Source organism: Ammospiza nelsoni, chromosome W, assembly GCF_027579445.1.
Source record: "Ammospiza nelsoni isolate bAmmNel1 chromosome W, bAmmNel1.pri, whole genome shotgun sequence".
NCBI lineage: Eukaryota > Metazoa > Chordata > Aves > Passeriformes > Passerellidae > Ammospiza > Ammospiza nelsoni.
The window spans coordinates 18418138-18435551 of record NC_080668.1 but is presented as its reverse complement, the minus strand read 5'-3'; the positions used below and the strand labels follow the sequence as shown (position 1 = coordinate 18435551).

The 17414-nt window shown below is 46.4% G+C and overlaps 1 protein-coding gene across 1 annotated transcript in view; it reads left to right on the top strand.

Moving 5' to 3' along the window:
• Positions 1-17414, top strand: part of LOC132086189 (splicing regulatory glutamine/lysine-rich protein 1-like) — a 102689-nt gene that overhangs the window by 44858 nt on the left and 40417 nt on the right. Inside the window, 1 exon segment of the mRNA XM_059491666.1 lies at positions 13260-13374. Coding sequence (XP_059347649.1) covers positions 13260-13374 — 115 coding nt within the window.

Genomic DNA, 17414 nt, shown 5'->3' with positions numbered 1-17414 from the left:
TGACCCTTGCTGCTCGGCCAAAGGCGGCGACTGTGGTATTTCACCTCAGAGACACTTTTGGCTGGCTGGATGTTGCAGCTGGGCGCTGAAACAAGTCCAGGCTTGTAGAAACTCAGTTTACCTGAGGTGGGAAGGCTTCAGGCTAAGGTGAGGAGGAAAAGGAGATGGATTCTGCCGGAGGGTTAATATCCAGAGTTTATTCCATGGTCACAGACATCTGAATCTTAGGTAACAGCTCCAACAGAATCCCGACCACATGGCCTGAGTGACTTCTTAAGCTCCGGGGGGAGGGGGAGGGAAGGGACAGGTGAGCCACCAACCAGGTGGGAGGGGCAGGGTCTCAGGGGACGATGACACCCAGACAGGCCAATGACCCTCAGGCCTGAAGAGCATTCTTTGAACTTGACCTACCACATGAGGCCTTGCTGGAATGTTAAGCCTCATTGACAGAAGTCACTCAGCAAGGGGGCGAGGGGGAAGGGGAAGAGAGGTATTGTCACCTGGGAAGGGGCTGGGAAGTTTAAAACAGGAAATTGCAACACACTGCAACAAAAGGTGAGCAAGATGTATGTGGGAAAACAAAAGAAAACAATCAAAATTGTTTTCATGCAACAAAGCAGTGGAATGAAGATGACTTTATTTCATCATGTCTTATTTTCAGATACATGCTCACTGAATGTTTTCAAAAATGCAAAGTCAATACTAAATTAATATTTAATGTTGCTAAATTATTATTTAATGTTGATGCTTTTAAAGTTCAAAGTACTTACAAACTTTAAAAATACTTTATATTTTGTTTTCTCTTTTAGCACCCATTAATACCATTGTTTCATGATCAGAGCGAGCTAGTGTGCTGCTGAAAGCAGTAATATTATGCTTTTCTTTGATGGGTTAATTTTATCACTGTTGTTTTAAATGATCAAATCGGCAGCCAATTTTATAATAAAAATTTAACAAAGATTTATTAGATCGGTAACAAAAATAGAATTTTGAAAAACCACCACAGCCAAGACATCATCAGCCCCGGGTGCAGGCGCTGGGTGAACCAGGATCCGACTGACAAAGTGACAGCGTTTCCCCAGTGGTTCACCCCGAATGCTTCAAGCAGCTAGCTTATATACAGTTTATTCTGCCTGAGGCAGGGATGACCAAACGTTTCTTTGTGTCTCTTCACATGTAGAACTGGATCCACACATGTACAGGAATAGACAAAGGTAGGTCCAGGGGTCCAGACGAATGTCTGAGCACCTCAGCGGAGTCTGCATTCATATGTAGTAGAGTGACGCCAGTTCTTGAGTACGGTAGATGTAATCTTCCCAGGTGCAAGTCCCGTGAGTGATTTAGACATTCCATGGAAATTATCAGTCATGGGCCAGGAAGGTTTCTTTCATTCGTTAACAGACTTGATATTATCTTAACGTTGTCCGGGAACTAATTGAATAACCATGAGACTCTGCTCTCAGCCAGGGTGATCACAGACATACCTTGGATTATACAATATTTTATATAAATGAATTATCTCTACCATATACTACAATCTCTCCCCATTTATTTCACCAAATTAATTCATGCTCACAATTATTAAATTTTTAATTACCTATATCTACCCATCACTGGTAAGGATTCCCCACAGAGTACTCCTTTACACTATTCGGTACTCCCCTGATGGGATGCCCTGATACACCACATTATTCATTTTCACAGTTGTCTGAGTTTCGAATTTTGCCAATGCCTCTGCAGCATTGCTGGCATACTTTCTTTCTCCCAACCGCATGATCTTAGATGCGTTGCCTCCGGAAGCTCCTTCCGAGTCCACGGGAACTATAGCAATTTGCATTCCCTGGACCACAGAGTGAATCAGTCTGATAAAACATGGGATCAGACAAGGGAGGAATAGGATTCCAGCTACTGAACAGAGCACAAGAAACATTACTTTGTTCCACCATCCCCCATCAAATAATTTGTCCCACCAGGAAGACTGTAAAATTGATTTCCATTTTTGGACAGGGACATGGGCCACCTTTTTGATTTCGGCTGCCAAACCTCTTATGGTTTCCCCATAATCTTCAATCTCGATACAACATTCTGACTCATTGAATTTTCCACACACTCCCCCTTCCTTGGCCAGCAAATAGTCTAGAGCTATTCGATTCTGGTACACAAAGGCCCGTACCTGGGTGTGCTGCCAGCTCAGTAAATCCAGGGCTTCAGAGGTGTGATATGAAACAATTTCCATAACTGCTTGCATCCTCATCAATCTGTTCAGTAGATAAATCGGAGTCCTATACCCGTAGCTTCCATCCTGGGCCCACATGGCCAGCCCATAATAATCAATTATTTATGCCGCTGGCCACTCTTCCTCCCCCCAGGCTTGTTTATCACTTATCACTGGTATTATCTTTTTCAGACTCCTCTCCCTCCTCAGGGTCTCGTATAACTGAGCCCCCAGCAGATTACTTTTTGTCCTCAGGAGAGTAAAGAAAACTGGTCGGATCATGCGTAAAGTGCATGATCCCTTCCCCCTGGAGGGTAACTCACTGTATGCCTTTTTCCCACATATCCAGTAAATTCCATCAGGGGATTTCCATTTGAAGTTTATTCTCCCTGGGTCTCCCCAGTATTCCCTCATACCTTCCAAGCATTGGAAAGGGTTGGCTCCTGGATTTTTGACCCAGCACAATCCTATTCTTTTGTCCCATTCACAATTTGTTTCGTTCTTCCGGCTCCAGTACCCCAAGGGAGGGGCTGGGTGCCAGACCCTGCTCTTCGTGTCTGAGTTCACCGTCAGGGTAGATGTACATGGAGTGAACCCACCATGTCGGTGTACTCCCTTCCTGACTGACACAGATTGTGCCAATTACCCTTTGATCCAAAATCCACCTCTCAGGTCTCTGTGCCAATTTTGAGACCCTTGGATTGTCCCACTTTAAGAGCTGTTCCAGAGCCAAACCTTCCCCTTTCCAAGGCCATTTCTCCGCAGATTTCAGCCCCCCACAAATCCAGCAATTCCACAAACCCAATTCCGTTGCGATTTCTTGCATCAAATCAATGAACAAGTTTCTATCTGGGGAAGGTAATTCTCTCTCAGAGTATTGTCTCTCCAGCATTTCATACTGCTCGCCCAATGTTTTCAATCGTTCTTGTTCAACTCTTTGTTTCCTCAATTCTGACTCCCGCCATTTCAGTTCCTGAGTTAACTCCTTCATTCTTCCCTCAGGATCCTCATTGTTTTTATTTTTCGCAAAGCAAACAACCCTATCATATTGAAGGCACACCCTGTCATCATTAGCCGGTGCCAGGTCCAATATGAGAGGGTCCTTGTTCAGGGTAAATTTACTGTCAAATTTCGTATTCCTCGCCATCCAGTACATTTTCCCATTCATCGTGCATATTCCCAGCCTTATGTTGTCATAGCACAACGGATTCACCTGGTAGTATGCAATAAGGATAGATTCTGTCTTCCCTCCGCCCCACATGGTTTGGTTACATTGATTACAAATGGGGATTGACATTGGTTCCTCACTTTGTTTTCTCATTTGATGATTGTGATCACTTGACTGCCTGTGCCCTAGCCCTGCCTCAGGATTGATACACCAAGTCCCAATTTCCAATTCACATAATTTAACCCAAGTGCCATTTTTCCAACAGTACCTGCCAGTTCTCCTGAGACATTCATTTGGGGCTTGGTATGCTGAGTGTCCCCCGTCCCTTGCGACCGGGACCACCTGAGTGCACGTTTCGCACTTGTCCGCGGAGCTGCAACTTCCGCTTTTCCTCGGGACCTCAGTGCCCAGACTCTGTGTCCCGCACATGACTAGACTCAGGCCAATCAGGATTCCCACTAGGCGTGATCCTCTGCCTTTGCCTCCGCCCCCTGGGGTGCCGCCAGCGGCAAGGAAGACCATCTTCGCGGCAGCAGAACTCTTCGGGGAAGACGCCCTCGGACCTAGCCGCATACCTCCTCCTAAAGGCGCCCCACCGTGACACTCTGATTACATCGGAACTGCACAGGACCCTGATGTATTTCCAGCACTCCACATCCAAGATTTCTGCCTGAGATCTAAGCTTCCCACGCACCCTGTTTTGAAAAATGCGAAACCACTCCTCAGAGTCTAATTCAATGATCCCCAAATTGGTGGCTAAGGTCAGGATACGGTCAGTCAATTCAAGCTCCTCCTCTAAACACTGAGTACACAGTCCTTTCGGGCTCTGTCCCCTTCTACAATGAATGTCAAAAACCCCTTGACAATATTCCCACTTAAAGTGTACAAACGGATAGCATACACCATCTGACAGTATACAATTTATCCACTCGCTGTTGGTCATTTATGAGGACGCTGGAGTCTGATCTTCAAGTCGCCGGGGGAAGAATTTCCACTCAGGTTCTTCCTCCTGCTGTTCAACCTTTTTCACTCTAGACATGTGCGTCCAGCCTTTCTCTGCCATCTGAATGGCCGTGTCTGTTGTCAGGAGCACAAGAAAAGGACCTTCCCAGTGAGGAGAGAGCAGCATCTCTTTCCACACTTTAACAAACACCTTGTCCCCTGGTTGGATTTTGTGAATAGCAATCCCCCGAGGAGCAGTCTGTGTCACTATTTCCTGCTTTTGGAGTTCCTGTAAATTCCTGTTGATTGCAACCAGGTATGGTTGAATCTGACCATTCTCAAACCTGGGGTGTCCCACCGGCATTCCATGTTTATATGGCATTCCATATAGCAATTCGAACGGTGAAAGCCCCGTCTCTGAGTGAGGCATGGTTCGGATGTTAAGCAGTGCCAAAGGCAGACACTTCAGCCAGGACATTTTTGTTTCCAAAATTAATTTAGATAACTGTGCCTTTAAAATCTGATTCATTCTTTCCACTTGTCCTGAACTCTGGGGGTCCCACGGGGTGTGGTACTCCCATCGGATGCCCAGTGCACCAGCCATCTGCATAATAACCTTTGATGTGAAATGTGTTCCTTGATCTGAATCAATGCCATTCGCCACCCCATATCAGGGTACAATTTCCTCTAACAATTTTCTGGCCACAGTCTGGGCCGTTGCCCGTGAGCTGGGGAAGGCTTCTACCCAATAGGTCAATTTATCTACAATTACTAATACAAATTTGAACCTTCCCACCACTGGCAATTCCGTGAAATCAACCTGAATTCTTTCAAATGGTCGGTACGCAATGGGGCGACTACCCAGGGCAGCCTTTCTGGCCCTTGATTTGTTTACTTTTTGACAAATCAAACACCCTTGTACCTCTTTTCTCACCAATTCATAAAATCCCTTGCACCCGAAAAATTTTAGGAATTGCTCTGCCAGGGCTTGTGCCCCCCAGTGCGTTTTCTGGTGCAATCTCCGCAAAATCCTTCTGGTAAAACCTCTGGAAACTAATTCCCTCCCATCAGGTAACTTCCACTTAACTTCCTTCAAATTTGCTCCGATCTTTTCATAGCATTCCACCTCCTTTTGGGACAGCTGAGGGGAGGTCGTCCGGGGTCTCTTCCCCTTCAATTTCTGGGGTACTTACCACCATCAACGCCACAGTTTTGGCCTCCTGGTCTGCCAAATTGTTCCCCCTGGTCCGGAACTGAATCCCTGTCTGATGTCCCTTCACATGAACCACCGCAATTTCCTCTGGCCCCCTTAGAGCTTCTAAGATTTGCCAGATTAATTCCCCGTGCATCAGTCCCTTTCCTCTCGTGCTGATCAGCCCCCTTTCTTCCCAAATCTTCCCAAACGTGTGAACCACCCCAAAGGCATACCTTGAATCTGTGAAAATCATTCCCTTTTTCCCTTTCAGTCCCTTCAATGCCCTCAAAACAGCGTAAAGTTCGCACGCCTGTGCAGACCAGCTCGCATTCAGGGGACCTGCTTCTATCACCTTTCCCGTTTTCCCATCCACAGCTGCCTATCCCAATTTTCTTTTCCCTTCTATCACCCTGCTTGAACCATCCACAAACCACTTCTCCCCCTCGTCCAATTCTTCCTCCAAATCCCCCCTGATCTTGGTCTGCAGTTCGACCACCTCCACGCAGTCGTGAACCAACTTTTCTGCAGCTTCCCCAAACAAGAACTGCACCGGATTCTGTGCAGTCGTTGTCTGCAACTCCAAGTCCTGTGAATGAATCAAAATGGCTTCGTATTTTAGCAACCTTGCATCAGTGAGCCATTTGTCCGCTTTTTGCTGTAGTATATCCCACATGTTCTGCGGTGCAAACACTACCAGTGGTGCCCCGAAGGTCACCTTTTTCGCTTCCTTCTAGCAAAGCCAAAGCCACAATCGCTTGCAAGCACGTGGGCCAGCCCCTGCTGACCGGGTATCTTTTTGTGTCCATTTGATCCGTTCTGTGGTGAGTTTCTCATAGAGAAATTTCACCTTTTCACTGTAACTTTCAATCCACTGCCGGCAGTATCCCAACAACCCCAAAAGCTGCCAGACCTCCCTTTTTGTCTGCGGGGGTGGCAAGGCAATAATCCCTGCCACCCTTTCTGGGTCCAGTTTCTTTTTGCCCTTGGTTAGCCAATGTCCCAAGTACCTGACCTCAGGGTCTGTAAACTGCAACTTTGACTTTGAAACCTTCAACCCCCTTTCCCCCAAAAAGTTCAAAAGCTCAATTGTGCTTTCCCTTACCTCCCCCTCCCCCTGACCTGCGACCAACAAATCATCTACATACTGCAGAAGCTTTGTGCATCGGGTTGGTACAAAATGACTTAAAACCTGTTCAAGTGCCTGTCCAAATAAGTTTGGGGAGTCCACAAAGCCCTGAGGCAATGAAGTCCACCTGAGTTGCTGCTTTCTATTCGTCTCCGGGTCTTCCCACTGAAACACAAAATAATCACGACTGTCCTTGGCGAGAGGGCAGGTCCAGAAAGCGTCCTTTAAGTCAATTACACTGTACCAAGTGTCCTCAGGAGAGAGACTATTCAACAATGTGTAAGGGCTTGAAACTGTGGGGAACAGGGTCTTAGTCCTCTGATTCACAGCCCATAAATCCTGCACCAGTCTAAAGCTGCCATCGGTTTTCCTCATCACCAGAATTGGGGTGTTGTGCCTTGACATACAAGGCTCTGGTGTGCCTTTTTTATTAATTCATCAATCACTGGTTTCAAATCCCTCCTCCCTTCCATGGAGAGGGGATATTGTTTGACCCGTATGGGGTCTTCTGGTCTTTCAATTTCAACCCGAATTGGTTCTATATCCAGTCTCCCAGCTTCCCCTGGAACATACCACACCCTCGGGTCTTTCTTTTCTTTGTCTGGAGCAGTGAGGCTATTAAAGCCTCACTTTGAGTCGTGCTTTTTCCACAGCTAACCCCACTCCCAGAGCAACCATCATGTCTCGCCCCAGCAAGCTGAAGTCTACTCCTTTTGCCAATAATATATTACCACTGTGTTTTCTGTTTCCCGTATTTATTTCCAAATTTTTTATGATTGGAACCTCAAAGGGATCTCCCTTTGCCCCAGTTACCATCCTGGAGTCATCGCTCAGAGCGCACCACTTTGGTAACTGCAACACCGTTGTCCATTCCGCCCCTGAGGCCACCATAAACCACATCTCTTCTTTATAGAGTCCCACTCTTAGTTTTATCAAGGGCTCCCTAGATGTTCTGGACCCCAAGCTGAAAAGCCCCTGATATCCCTAATCTTCCTGGAAAATTGCCTGATCCTTGGCTCTGTTGGGACAATTCCGTTTGATGTGCCCCTTCTGTTTGCAGTAAAAACACTCAAAATCCCACTTCTGTTTGCCCGAGCCCCTCCTCGAGACTGACTCGGTTTCTTTGCCGGCGCCTTTTTCACCGTGTCCTTCCCCTGTTCCTGCTTTTGAGGTTCCCTTACTGCTGCCACGAGAACCTTGGCTTGAATCTTTTGCTTTTCCTCGTCCTGGCGCATGTATACTTTCTGGGCTTCCAGCAACAGTTCTTGCAATAGCAGCTCCTGCCACCCGTCCATTATCTCTAGTTTTTTCCGGATATCCTCCCAGGATTTTGCTACGAATTGCATTTTTAGCAATACCATCCCCACTGGGGAGTCAGGGTCCATTCCTGAGTACATCCTCAGACCCTTTCAGAGCTTTCTAATCACTCCGTGGGGGTCTCATCCCTCCCCTGACATTCCCAGAGCACCTTGTTCATGTTCTGCCCTTTTGGTATCGCCTCCCTGATACCTGAAATAACCACATTCCTTAAATTTATCATCTTTTTCCTCCCTTCTTCCGTCTGGGCTTCCCAAGACGGCTTCTGACTTGGCCAATGCTCCTCCCCAGCTCCCCCATTCAGGTTCCGCTTTTCCCAATCCTTGATCGCGGCTAACTGGATCATGTCCCTCTCCTCATTGTCAAACAATGACCTCAGTATTGCTTGGAGATCCTCATAGTTGTATATGCTGGTTCCCAAAAACTCATCCAACCTCTCCGCCACCCCCAAAGGATTGTCCATTAATTTTCCCATGTCCTTTTTGAACACCCTCACATCACTGGTGTCAATCGGGGTGTGCACGTATCCAATCACCCCCGGAGCTGTCAGCACCTTCTGTAAAGGATAGATGCCGGGTTTTTCCTCCTCGTCCCCACTGTTGCCCGCCTTGTTCTCCACCTTGTTCGACGTGTCCGGGGAGAGACATCCCTAGAGATGTCTACCTTTTTCTCCTCGATTTTCCGAGATGCCTGCGGATGCGGCTGCGCCGCCGCCACATGGCCATGTGGGAAAGCAGATGCCGCCGCCTGCTCTGGTGGCGGCAGTGGTGCTGTCGCCTGTGCCTGTGAAGCCCCTGCCTAGGGAGCCATTCCTTGTGCCGCTTGTGCCTGCACTGGACCTGGCTTCTGTGGGGCCGCAAGGTAAGGGGATGGAAGATTTTCCAGCAGTTCCCATTCCCTCCCCACTTTTGCCACGCACCGGAGAGCTAGTACCGGGTACAGACCCGAGCAAGCATGCCTCCGCATGTCAGCGTATTCGATTTCCTCAGGATCCCGTGGGCTGCGACCAGCCACGTGGTCAAACAAAGACTCACAAGTCCATGTTTCAAATGTGCCGAATATCAGCCAGACCAGGTATCTTCCAACCTCCCTCCCTCCCCATTTTTCCATACAAAAATGGATAATTTTCTCCTTGGACTTCCCCACCCTCCGCAGGTTTTGGTCCCAGTATTCCATCATCCACCCCAGGGAACTATCTCTGGGGATTTCTGGTAAGATTTTTCCAGGGACTTGGGAGGGTTTTTCCTGAGCTTTCTTCTGGTGTCTGCTCTTTCCCAAACCCATTTTCTCAAGGAATGTTGCGATTTTTCTTACCTTTTCTCATTTCGCCGGGACGTCTGTTGCGAGTCCCCTCTCTCTCTCCGATGTCGAGTTTTCCAGCTTGCAAAAAGCCGCTAGCTTGGCCAAGTCAAACAGTGAACTGCTCTGCCGACTTTTGGGCTGTTTTCTTACCTGTTTTCTCCGGTCTCAGAAGGTGGACGAATTCCTGGAAGTTTCCAGGCTCGTCTCTCTCCTCCTGATCCTGACCATGACCGGTTTTCCCCCTAGACTTACTCCCGAGTCCTGGGTCTTGTGTGTTTCGAACAAAAACTTTGCACTTCCCCCTTGACTGACCACATCCCTCATGGGAAAGTGGAACTACAGTCGTGGGGTCCACTCTCGCTCTGTGACAAAGTCACTTCTCACACACGCGTCCAATCACGTTCCACCCAACCGCACAATACTTATGGTTCTTTTTATTGCATGGGTCTCTTCATGCACGTTGAATTTTACGGGTGAAAAAAAACCTTGGGTCTCGGAAATCTCTCTAGAGCTTTTCCGAGCTTTGCCGAGAATTGGGCCCTCTGTCTCCCTTGGCTGTAGTTCCGGTTGCCACACATGGATCCTATTAGGGTCCGCGACTCCAGTTGCGGCTCTTTTGTGGATCTGATTGGTTTTCGGGAACCTGTTCCGCTCGGGCTGCTGAACTCAGCGAGGCGTCCCCCGAGTGGAAAAGGGGTTCCTGAACCCCAGTCTCAGTTCACGCAGGGCCAGTCACCAAATTGTTTTAAATTATCAAATCGGCAGCCAATTTTATAATAAAAATTTAACAAAGATTTATTAGATCGGTAACAAAAATAGAATTTTGAAAAACCACCACAGGCAAGACATCATCAGCCCCGGGTGCAGGCGCTGGGTGAACCAGGATCTGACTGACAAAGTGACAGCGTTTCCCAGTGGTTCACCCCGAATGCTTCAAGCAGCTAGCTTATATACAGTTTATTCTGCCTGAGGCAGGGATGACCAAACGTTTCTTTGTGTCTCTTCACATGTAGAACTGGATCCACACATGTACAGGAATAGACAAAGGTAGGTCCAGGGGTCCAGACGAATGTCTGAGCACCTCAGAGGAGTCTGCATTCGTATGTAGTAGAGTGACACCAGTTCTTGAGTACGGTAGATGTAATCTTCCCAGGTGCAAGTCCTGTGAGTGATTTAGACATTCCACGGAAACTATCAATAGTGGGCCAGGAAGGTTTCTTTCATTCATTAACAGACTTGATATTATCTTAACGTTGTCCGGGAACTAATTGAATAACAATGAGACTCTGCTCTCAGCCAGGGTGATCACAGACATACCTCAGATGCTACAATATTTTATATACATATATAGCATGAATTATCTCTACCATATACTACACTGTGCTATGCTCTTTTTCATACTGTCTCAAGACTATATGGACCCTCAAAGCAAATGGGATCAGAGAATGAATCTGGGATAAATCTTAACATATTGTATCAGACTTTTTTTCATTCAGATTGGTTTCCTGATCCCTGTTAACAGGGAAATGCCAAGTCAAGGAGGAAGGTGTCAGAGGCTCAAGTGGTTAAGCAGACACTTAAGTGCTGATTTATGCTGACTTAAAGTGATTACAACACATCTATGTAAAAAATTCTCAACTTGTTAAACTTGCAGTTGAAATCCTCTTTTTTTTTTTGCCCTAGACTGCCAAGCAATGTTTTCAGGATCTGTCCTTGTGGACAGATGACCTGATGGTTCGTAGGAATGCTCTCAGAGTGCAAAAACCAACACGGTACAAGGGGGTTTGCAGTGATAATCAAAACAAATGCAGTTTTATTGAAATAACCACAGCAAAAATGTGATAGAGGGATTAAGAGAAAGAAAAAAAAAGAGAGAGAAAGAGAGAGAAGAGAGAGAGAGAGAGAGGGAGAGGGGATATAGCTACCAACGCAGTGACGAAGTCCTTTGGTCCAGTCCAGCCTGCTACGCTGGGGAGATCTCAAAGGCTCTAGCTAACTCAGGTTTTTATTACTGAAAATTGTGAGGGGGGGGGAAACAGATACAATAGGGAACAGATGTAACAGGTAGTCTATGTTTTCAGCAGTAAATGAGAGCCATTGTTTTCTTGCTCCAGTGGTCACAACCTGCAGGCAAACATCTTGCTTTGGTCAGCTTGCCTCCCCCACACACCTCCCCCGGGCTGGGGGTTTCAGTCCCAGTCCTTGGAAGGAGCAGAAGGGCCTTTTAGGAGTTTCATGTCTCAGTCCTTGGTAGAGAAGCTTCTTACATCCCAGTCTGTCTGTCACGGTGGTTGTAAAACAGGTGAGGGTCTTCTGTGGGAGACCACCTGAAACTCAGGAGAAGTCCAGCCAGGCCGAGAGGTGGGACAGCTTCCAAAGCTGCTATTGTTGCAAATGGGGCACGGTGCCCCTTTCTTGGCATACAGCAAACACTCCTATGAAAACAGTAGCTTAACACTGAGCTTTCAGGTCTCAGGGCCCGTGGCATGTGACTCTTCTCCTTCAGAGCCAGATATTCTAGATGAAGGGGGGGGGGAGGGGGTCTTCTCTTCAGTGGTCTCCCAAGGAAGATCGTGAGGCAGATGAGGGAAAATTCGGACAGACTCTCACAAATGTGTATTCTATTCTATTTGCCATCTGTTAGAGGTGTGGCAGTTATTTTATGTTAATTAGGCAGTTTTCCTTATCTCTTCCACAACCCATTCTCCCTCCAAGGGAGATATCATCTGTTAATGGGCCATTGACTGTCACTGCATGACTAATAGAATTACAGCATCCCATTGTGAGATGCTCTGCCCAGAGGGAGGAGCCAAGCATTCCTAACTGGCTATGATGTGAGATACTGGGACAGCAGAACAGCCTTTCCACTGGATTCCCAGAGGAAGACTACACCCTTCTACAGCATCACTGCTCTAACAGAACCCCACCTGCTACTCCAGGAGGACTGCAGCCACATTTCCAATTGGACTGCTACCAACACCCTGACCCACAGGGTGTCAGGTTATAGTCTGACTCTGTCAGTGTTGTTTTGATTTACTGCATTGTTTATTTTATTTTTATATTCTTCCCTTATAAAGAACTGTTATTCCTGCTCCCATATCTTTGCCTGAGAGTCCCCCATAATTTCAAATTTATAGCAATTTGGAGGGAGGGGGTTTACATTTTCCATTTCAGGGGAGGCTTTTGCCTTCCTTAGCAGACAGCTGTCTTTCCAAACTGAGACATTTTTTCATCAGCAAGATTTTGTCTTTGTTCTTACAAAAAGACACAGACATTCAAACATTAGCTTATGTAGGTTAGATGGTGGAGTGTCTTGAGGTTTTTTTTTTTGGCGGGGGGGGAGATGGAGTACTTTCTGTCTTTTTGAGAGTTGTGAGAAAAATAGTTTTAACATTTTCTCAGTTTTCAGCAGCAGAATGATAATCTTTTAGAATCTGAACCAAAGTCTGCAGAGGTCACTGGTAAGTTTTCTGCTGACTTCTGGCCTTTGGATCAAACTTTTTACTCCCTTCTCTCCATCCCTTCCTCCTCCAAAACAGCATTTGAGGAATAGAACTTCAATATTTTTACAGTGGTTGGAACATTTAAAAGTATAAAAAGTACTAATTATTATTTGCATTTTATGCTTGCCTTCAAAACTCTGCCCTCTAAATTTATTCTTCTGAGGTTATTTTAAAAATTAATTTAATTAAATAATATACCAGAGGAGAACCTGTTGTAATCTTGTGCATTGTGGCAGCAACATAAATCTCATTTCTAACAGAGCTAGCTGTTTATAATTATCTGGTTTATGTGTACCATTGCAGGGTGGCTGCACTCAACGAGTATATGCAATGACTTTATTGGATTTTTCTCAAGGATATTAACAAAGAAGGAAGATGTGCAAAGCATGGGCCCCTTGCACTATATGTGTGATACATTAAACTTGTGCCAGATTGTTAACTGGGATCTTTTAATATTCTGATCTTACATTGCAGTGTTTTCTTCCTCTCAGAGTCTGGAAAGAGCAGTGAAAGAAAAGGTGGTCAATCTCGTTCCCATTCTTGTTCAGAATCCAGGTCTAGCTCAAAATCCCAATCTAGAAGGAAAAGATCTCACTCAAAACACAGGTAAGTATATTTATTATTTTGGACTAAGAATCCATACTGGAGTTTTTTTGAGTGCTGATGGTTACTGAAATTTCTTACTGAGTTGTGAGACAAGTTTCCCTGTAGAGAAAATTAGTAACTTTAACTGACCTAGATAGAGTAACTAGGAAGTTTGTCTCTGACCAAATACTCTTTCCCTCTAAATGCTGCCTGTTTCCTGTATTACTTTCAGGTATAACTCACTAGAAGGTACTTTTTGTGCCATGTAGCATAACTTATTTTTATGGTTTCATGGTACATTTTGTGCCATGTAGCATAATTTCATTTTGTAACCTTTGTCTTTTAAAAATAAATAGTTATCTCTGTTTTGGGGATGAAACATTTAGTTTACTGTTAATGCCTTAAACATACAGGCTGGCTGGTTTTGCTAGTAGAAAGTTGCTGCTGTCCTGAACTTCTAAATATCTAGTTAACAAATGCTATATTTTTATTAATTGTCCTGTAAATGTAAAGCTGTATTTTTTAAAAGTCAGAAGAAAAAAGGCTTTAAGGGTAGTTTTTCATTCTTCAGATTTTTTTTTTTTTTGCTTTGCTAATTTCTTAAGTTGTAAAACTGGCTTTGAAATATAGGACAAATAAAATTACTAGATCGTCCATAAAGTTTACCCGTTTGTTTTTTTCCAAGAATGAGACAGTCTTTCTATGTAAGACTTGTAAACACTTCCTGAAATGGTACAATGTCAGAAATGTCTTTTGATCATTTACATAATCAATCTAAAGATATTTGACTCCATTAAGTATAAAAAAACCCAACAAAACCTCAGTGTATTTGATAGCTTGCACTTTAAAATGGTGAGTGTTTTCAGTGTTGCAGCAACAGCACTATCCCATTCTTTCATCCACTGTTTTTTCAACAGGGCAGCTAGAGTTCTTTCATATACAGAAAAGCTGGCCAGAGGGAATATATCACATCAGTTATACTACCAAACAAGATTTTAGTGTGAATGCTTCAGATTTCATAAAACCATAGAGTAGTTTGGGTTGGAAGGGACCTTAGAGATCATCTAGTTCAAACCCTCCTGCCATGGGCAGGGACACCTTACATTAGACCAGGTTCCTCAAAGCCCCATCCAACCTGGCCTTGAACACTTCCAGGGATGGGGCATCTACAGCTTCTCTGGGCAGCCTGTTTCAGTGCCTCACCACCTACACAGTAAAGAATTTCTTCCTAATATCTAATCTAAACCTACCTTCTTTCATTTTAAAGCCATTCCCCCTTGTTCTATCACCACATGTGCTTGTAAAAAAATTCCTCCCCAGCTTTCTTGTAGGCCCCCTTTAGGTAACAGAAGGCTGCTATAAGGTCACCCTGGAGACTTCTCTTTTCCAGGCGGAACATCCCAGCCTCAACTCTCTCAGCCTGTCTTCATAGGGTAGGTGTTCCAGCTCTCTGATCACCTTCATGGTCCTCCTCTGGACTCTCTCCAACAGGCCTATGACCTTCCTGTGCTGGGGACCCCAGAGCTGGATGCAGTACTCCAGGTGAGGTCTCACAAGAGCAGAGTAGAGGGGAAGAATTACCTCCCTCGACCTGCTGGCCATGCTCCTTTTGATGCAGCCTTTGAAGCAGAATATTTTTATATGGTTGGCTGTTTGTGCTGCAAGCACGCATTGCTGAGACATTGTCGTGGTTTGATACTGGCCCAATGCCAGGCATCCATGAGAGTCGCTCTATCACCCTCCCCTGCCACAGCTGGGCAGAGGGGAAAAAAATATCTAACACTTCATGAGGGAAATAAGGACCGGGAGAAATATTTCAAGGGCAAAACAGGCTCAACTTAAGGTTGCAAAGTGAATTTTATTACTAACAGAATCAGAGGAGGATAATGAGAAGTAAAATAAACCCTTAAACCACCTTTTTGCCCCTCAGTTCCTCCCTCCTTCCCACTGACAGAGCAGGGAGACAGGGCATGGGGATTTTGGTAAGTTCATCACTGAGATTTTCTTCTGCTGCTCTAGGAGAGGAGTCTTTCCCCTGTGAGACTATGGGGTTCCTCCCACGGGAGACAGTTCTCCGTGAACTTCTCTCTGGCATGGGTCCACTGTCACGAGCAGCAGCCATACCCCACCTGCTGCAATGTGAACTCCCCCCATGGGAACACAGTCCTCCCAAAACTGCTGTGACATGGCTCTCTTTCCAAGGGGTGCAGTCCTCCAAGGACAAGCTGCTCCAGCCTGAAAGCAGGGGCCCCCTCTCTCCACCGGGTCTCCCACTGGATCACAGCCTCCTCCAGGCATCCACCCGCTCTGGCATGGGCACCTCCCCCACGGGCTGCAGGTGGATCTCTGCATCCCCTGTGGACCCCTGGGCTGCAGGGGGACAGCCTGCTTCACCATGGTCTTCACCACAGCCTGCAGAGGAATCTCGGCTCCAGCGCCTGGAGCACCTCCTCCCCATCCTTCTCTGCTGACCTTGGTGTCACCATGTTATTTTCCCTCACATATTCTCACCTCCTCCTCTTCTCTAACTACAAGCAAGAACTTGTGACTTTTGTTTTGATTTTCTTCCTAAATATGTAACCACAGAGGTGTTACCAACCTCTCTCATTGGCTGAGTTTTGGCCAGCAGCATGTCCATCTTCAGAGCCATCAGCCATTGGCTCTGTTGGACATGGTGGGAAGCTTCTAGCAGCTTCTCACAGGAGCCATCTTTGTGGCCCCCCTGCTGCCAAAAACCAGGCTGTGCGAAACCAATACATACATATCAAGCTTCTTGTCCACCAACACCCCCAAGTCCTTCTTTCTGGAGCTGCTCTCAATCCATTCTTCACTCAGCCTTTACCTGTGCTTGGAATTGCCCCAACCCAGGTGCAGGACCTTGCACTTGGCCTTGTTGAACTTCATGAGGTTTTTACAGGCCCACCTCTCAAGCCTGTCAGGGCCCCTGTGGTTGGCATCCCTTGCATCCAATGTGTTGACTGCACTACACAGTTTGCTGTCATCAGCAAACTTGCTAAGGGTGCACTCGATCTCACTGTCCATGTCACCAACAAAGATGTTAAACAGTGCCAGTCCCAATACTGACTCCTGAGGATCACCACTGGTCACTGCTCTCCACTTGGACATTGAACTGTTGACTGCAACTCTTTGAGTGTGATCATCCAGCCAATTCCTTATCCATCGAGTGGTCCATTGTCACATCACAGAATCAGAGAATCAAAGAATCACAGAATATGCTGAGTTGGAAATGACCCACAAAGATCACTGAGTCCAACTCCAGGCCCTGAACAGCACCATCCCCAAGAACCACACCATGTGCCTGAGAGTATTGTGCAAAAGCTTCTTGTCCAAACTCTGGCAGGCTTGGGGCTGTGAGCACAGGCTGTGAGGAGCCTGTTCCAGTGTCCCACCACCCTTTGGGTGAAGAACCTTTTCTTTAATATCCAACCTAAACCTCCCCTGACAAAACTTCAGGCTATTTCCTTGGGTCCTGTCACTGGTCACCACAGAGAAGAGATCAGTGTCTGCCCCTCCTCTTCCCCTCACAGGGAAGTTGTAGACTGTGATGAGATCTCCCCTCAGTCTCCTCCAGGCTGAACAGACCAAGTGATCTCAGCCATTCCTCACAGAGCTTCCCCTCAAGGCCCTTCACCTTTTTTTTTGCCCTCCTTTGGATGCTCTCTAATAGCTTAATATCTTTCTTGTATTGTGGTGCCCAAAGCTGCATACAATATTCAAGATGAGGTCACACCAGTACTAAGCAGAGCGGGACAATCACCTCCCTTGACTGGCTGGTGATGCTGTGCCTGATGCACCCCAGGACATGGTTGGCCCTCCTGGCTGCCAGGGCACACTGCTGACTCATATTCAACTTTCTGTTGACCAGGACCCCCAGGTCCCTGTCCTTTGCACTGCTTTCCAGCATCTCATTCTCCAGTCTGTACATAAATCCAGGGTTGCCCCATCCCAGGTGCAGAATCTGTCACTTTCCCTTGTTAAACTTCATGCATTTGGTGATTGCCCAGTCCTCTAATTTGTCATGGTCTCTCTGCAAACCCTCC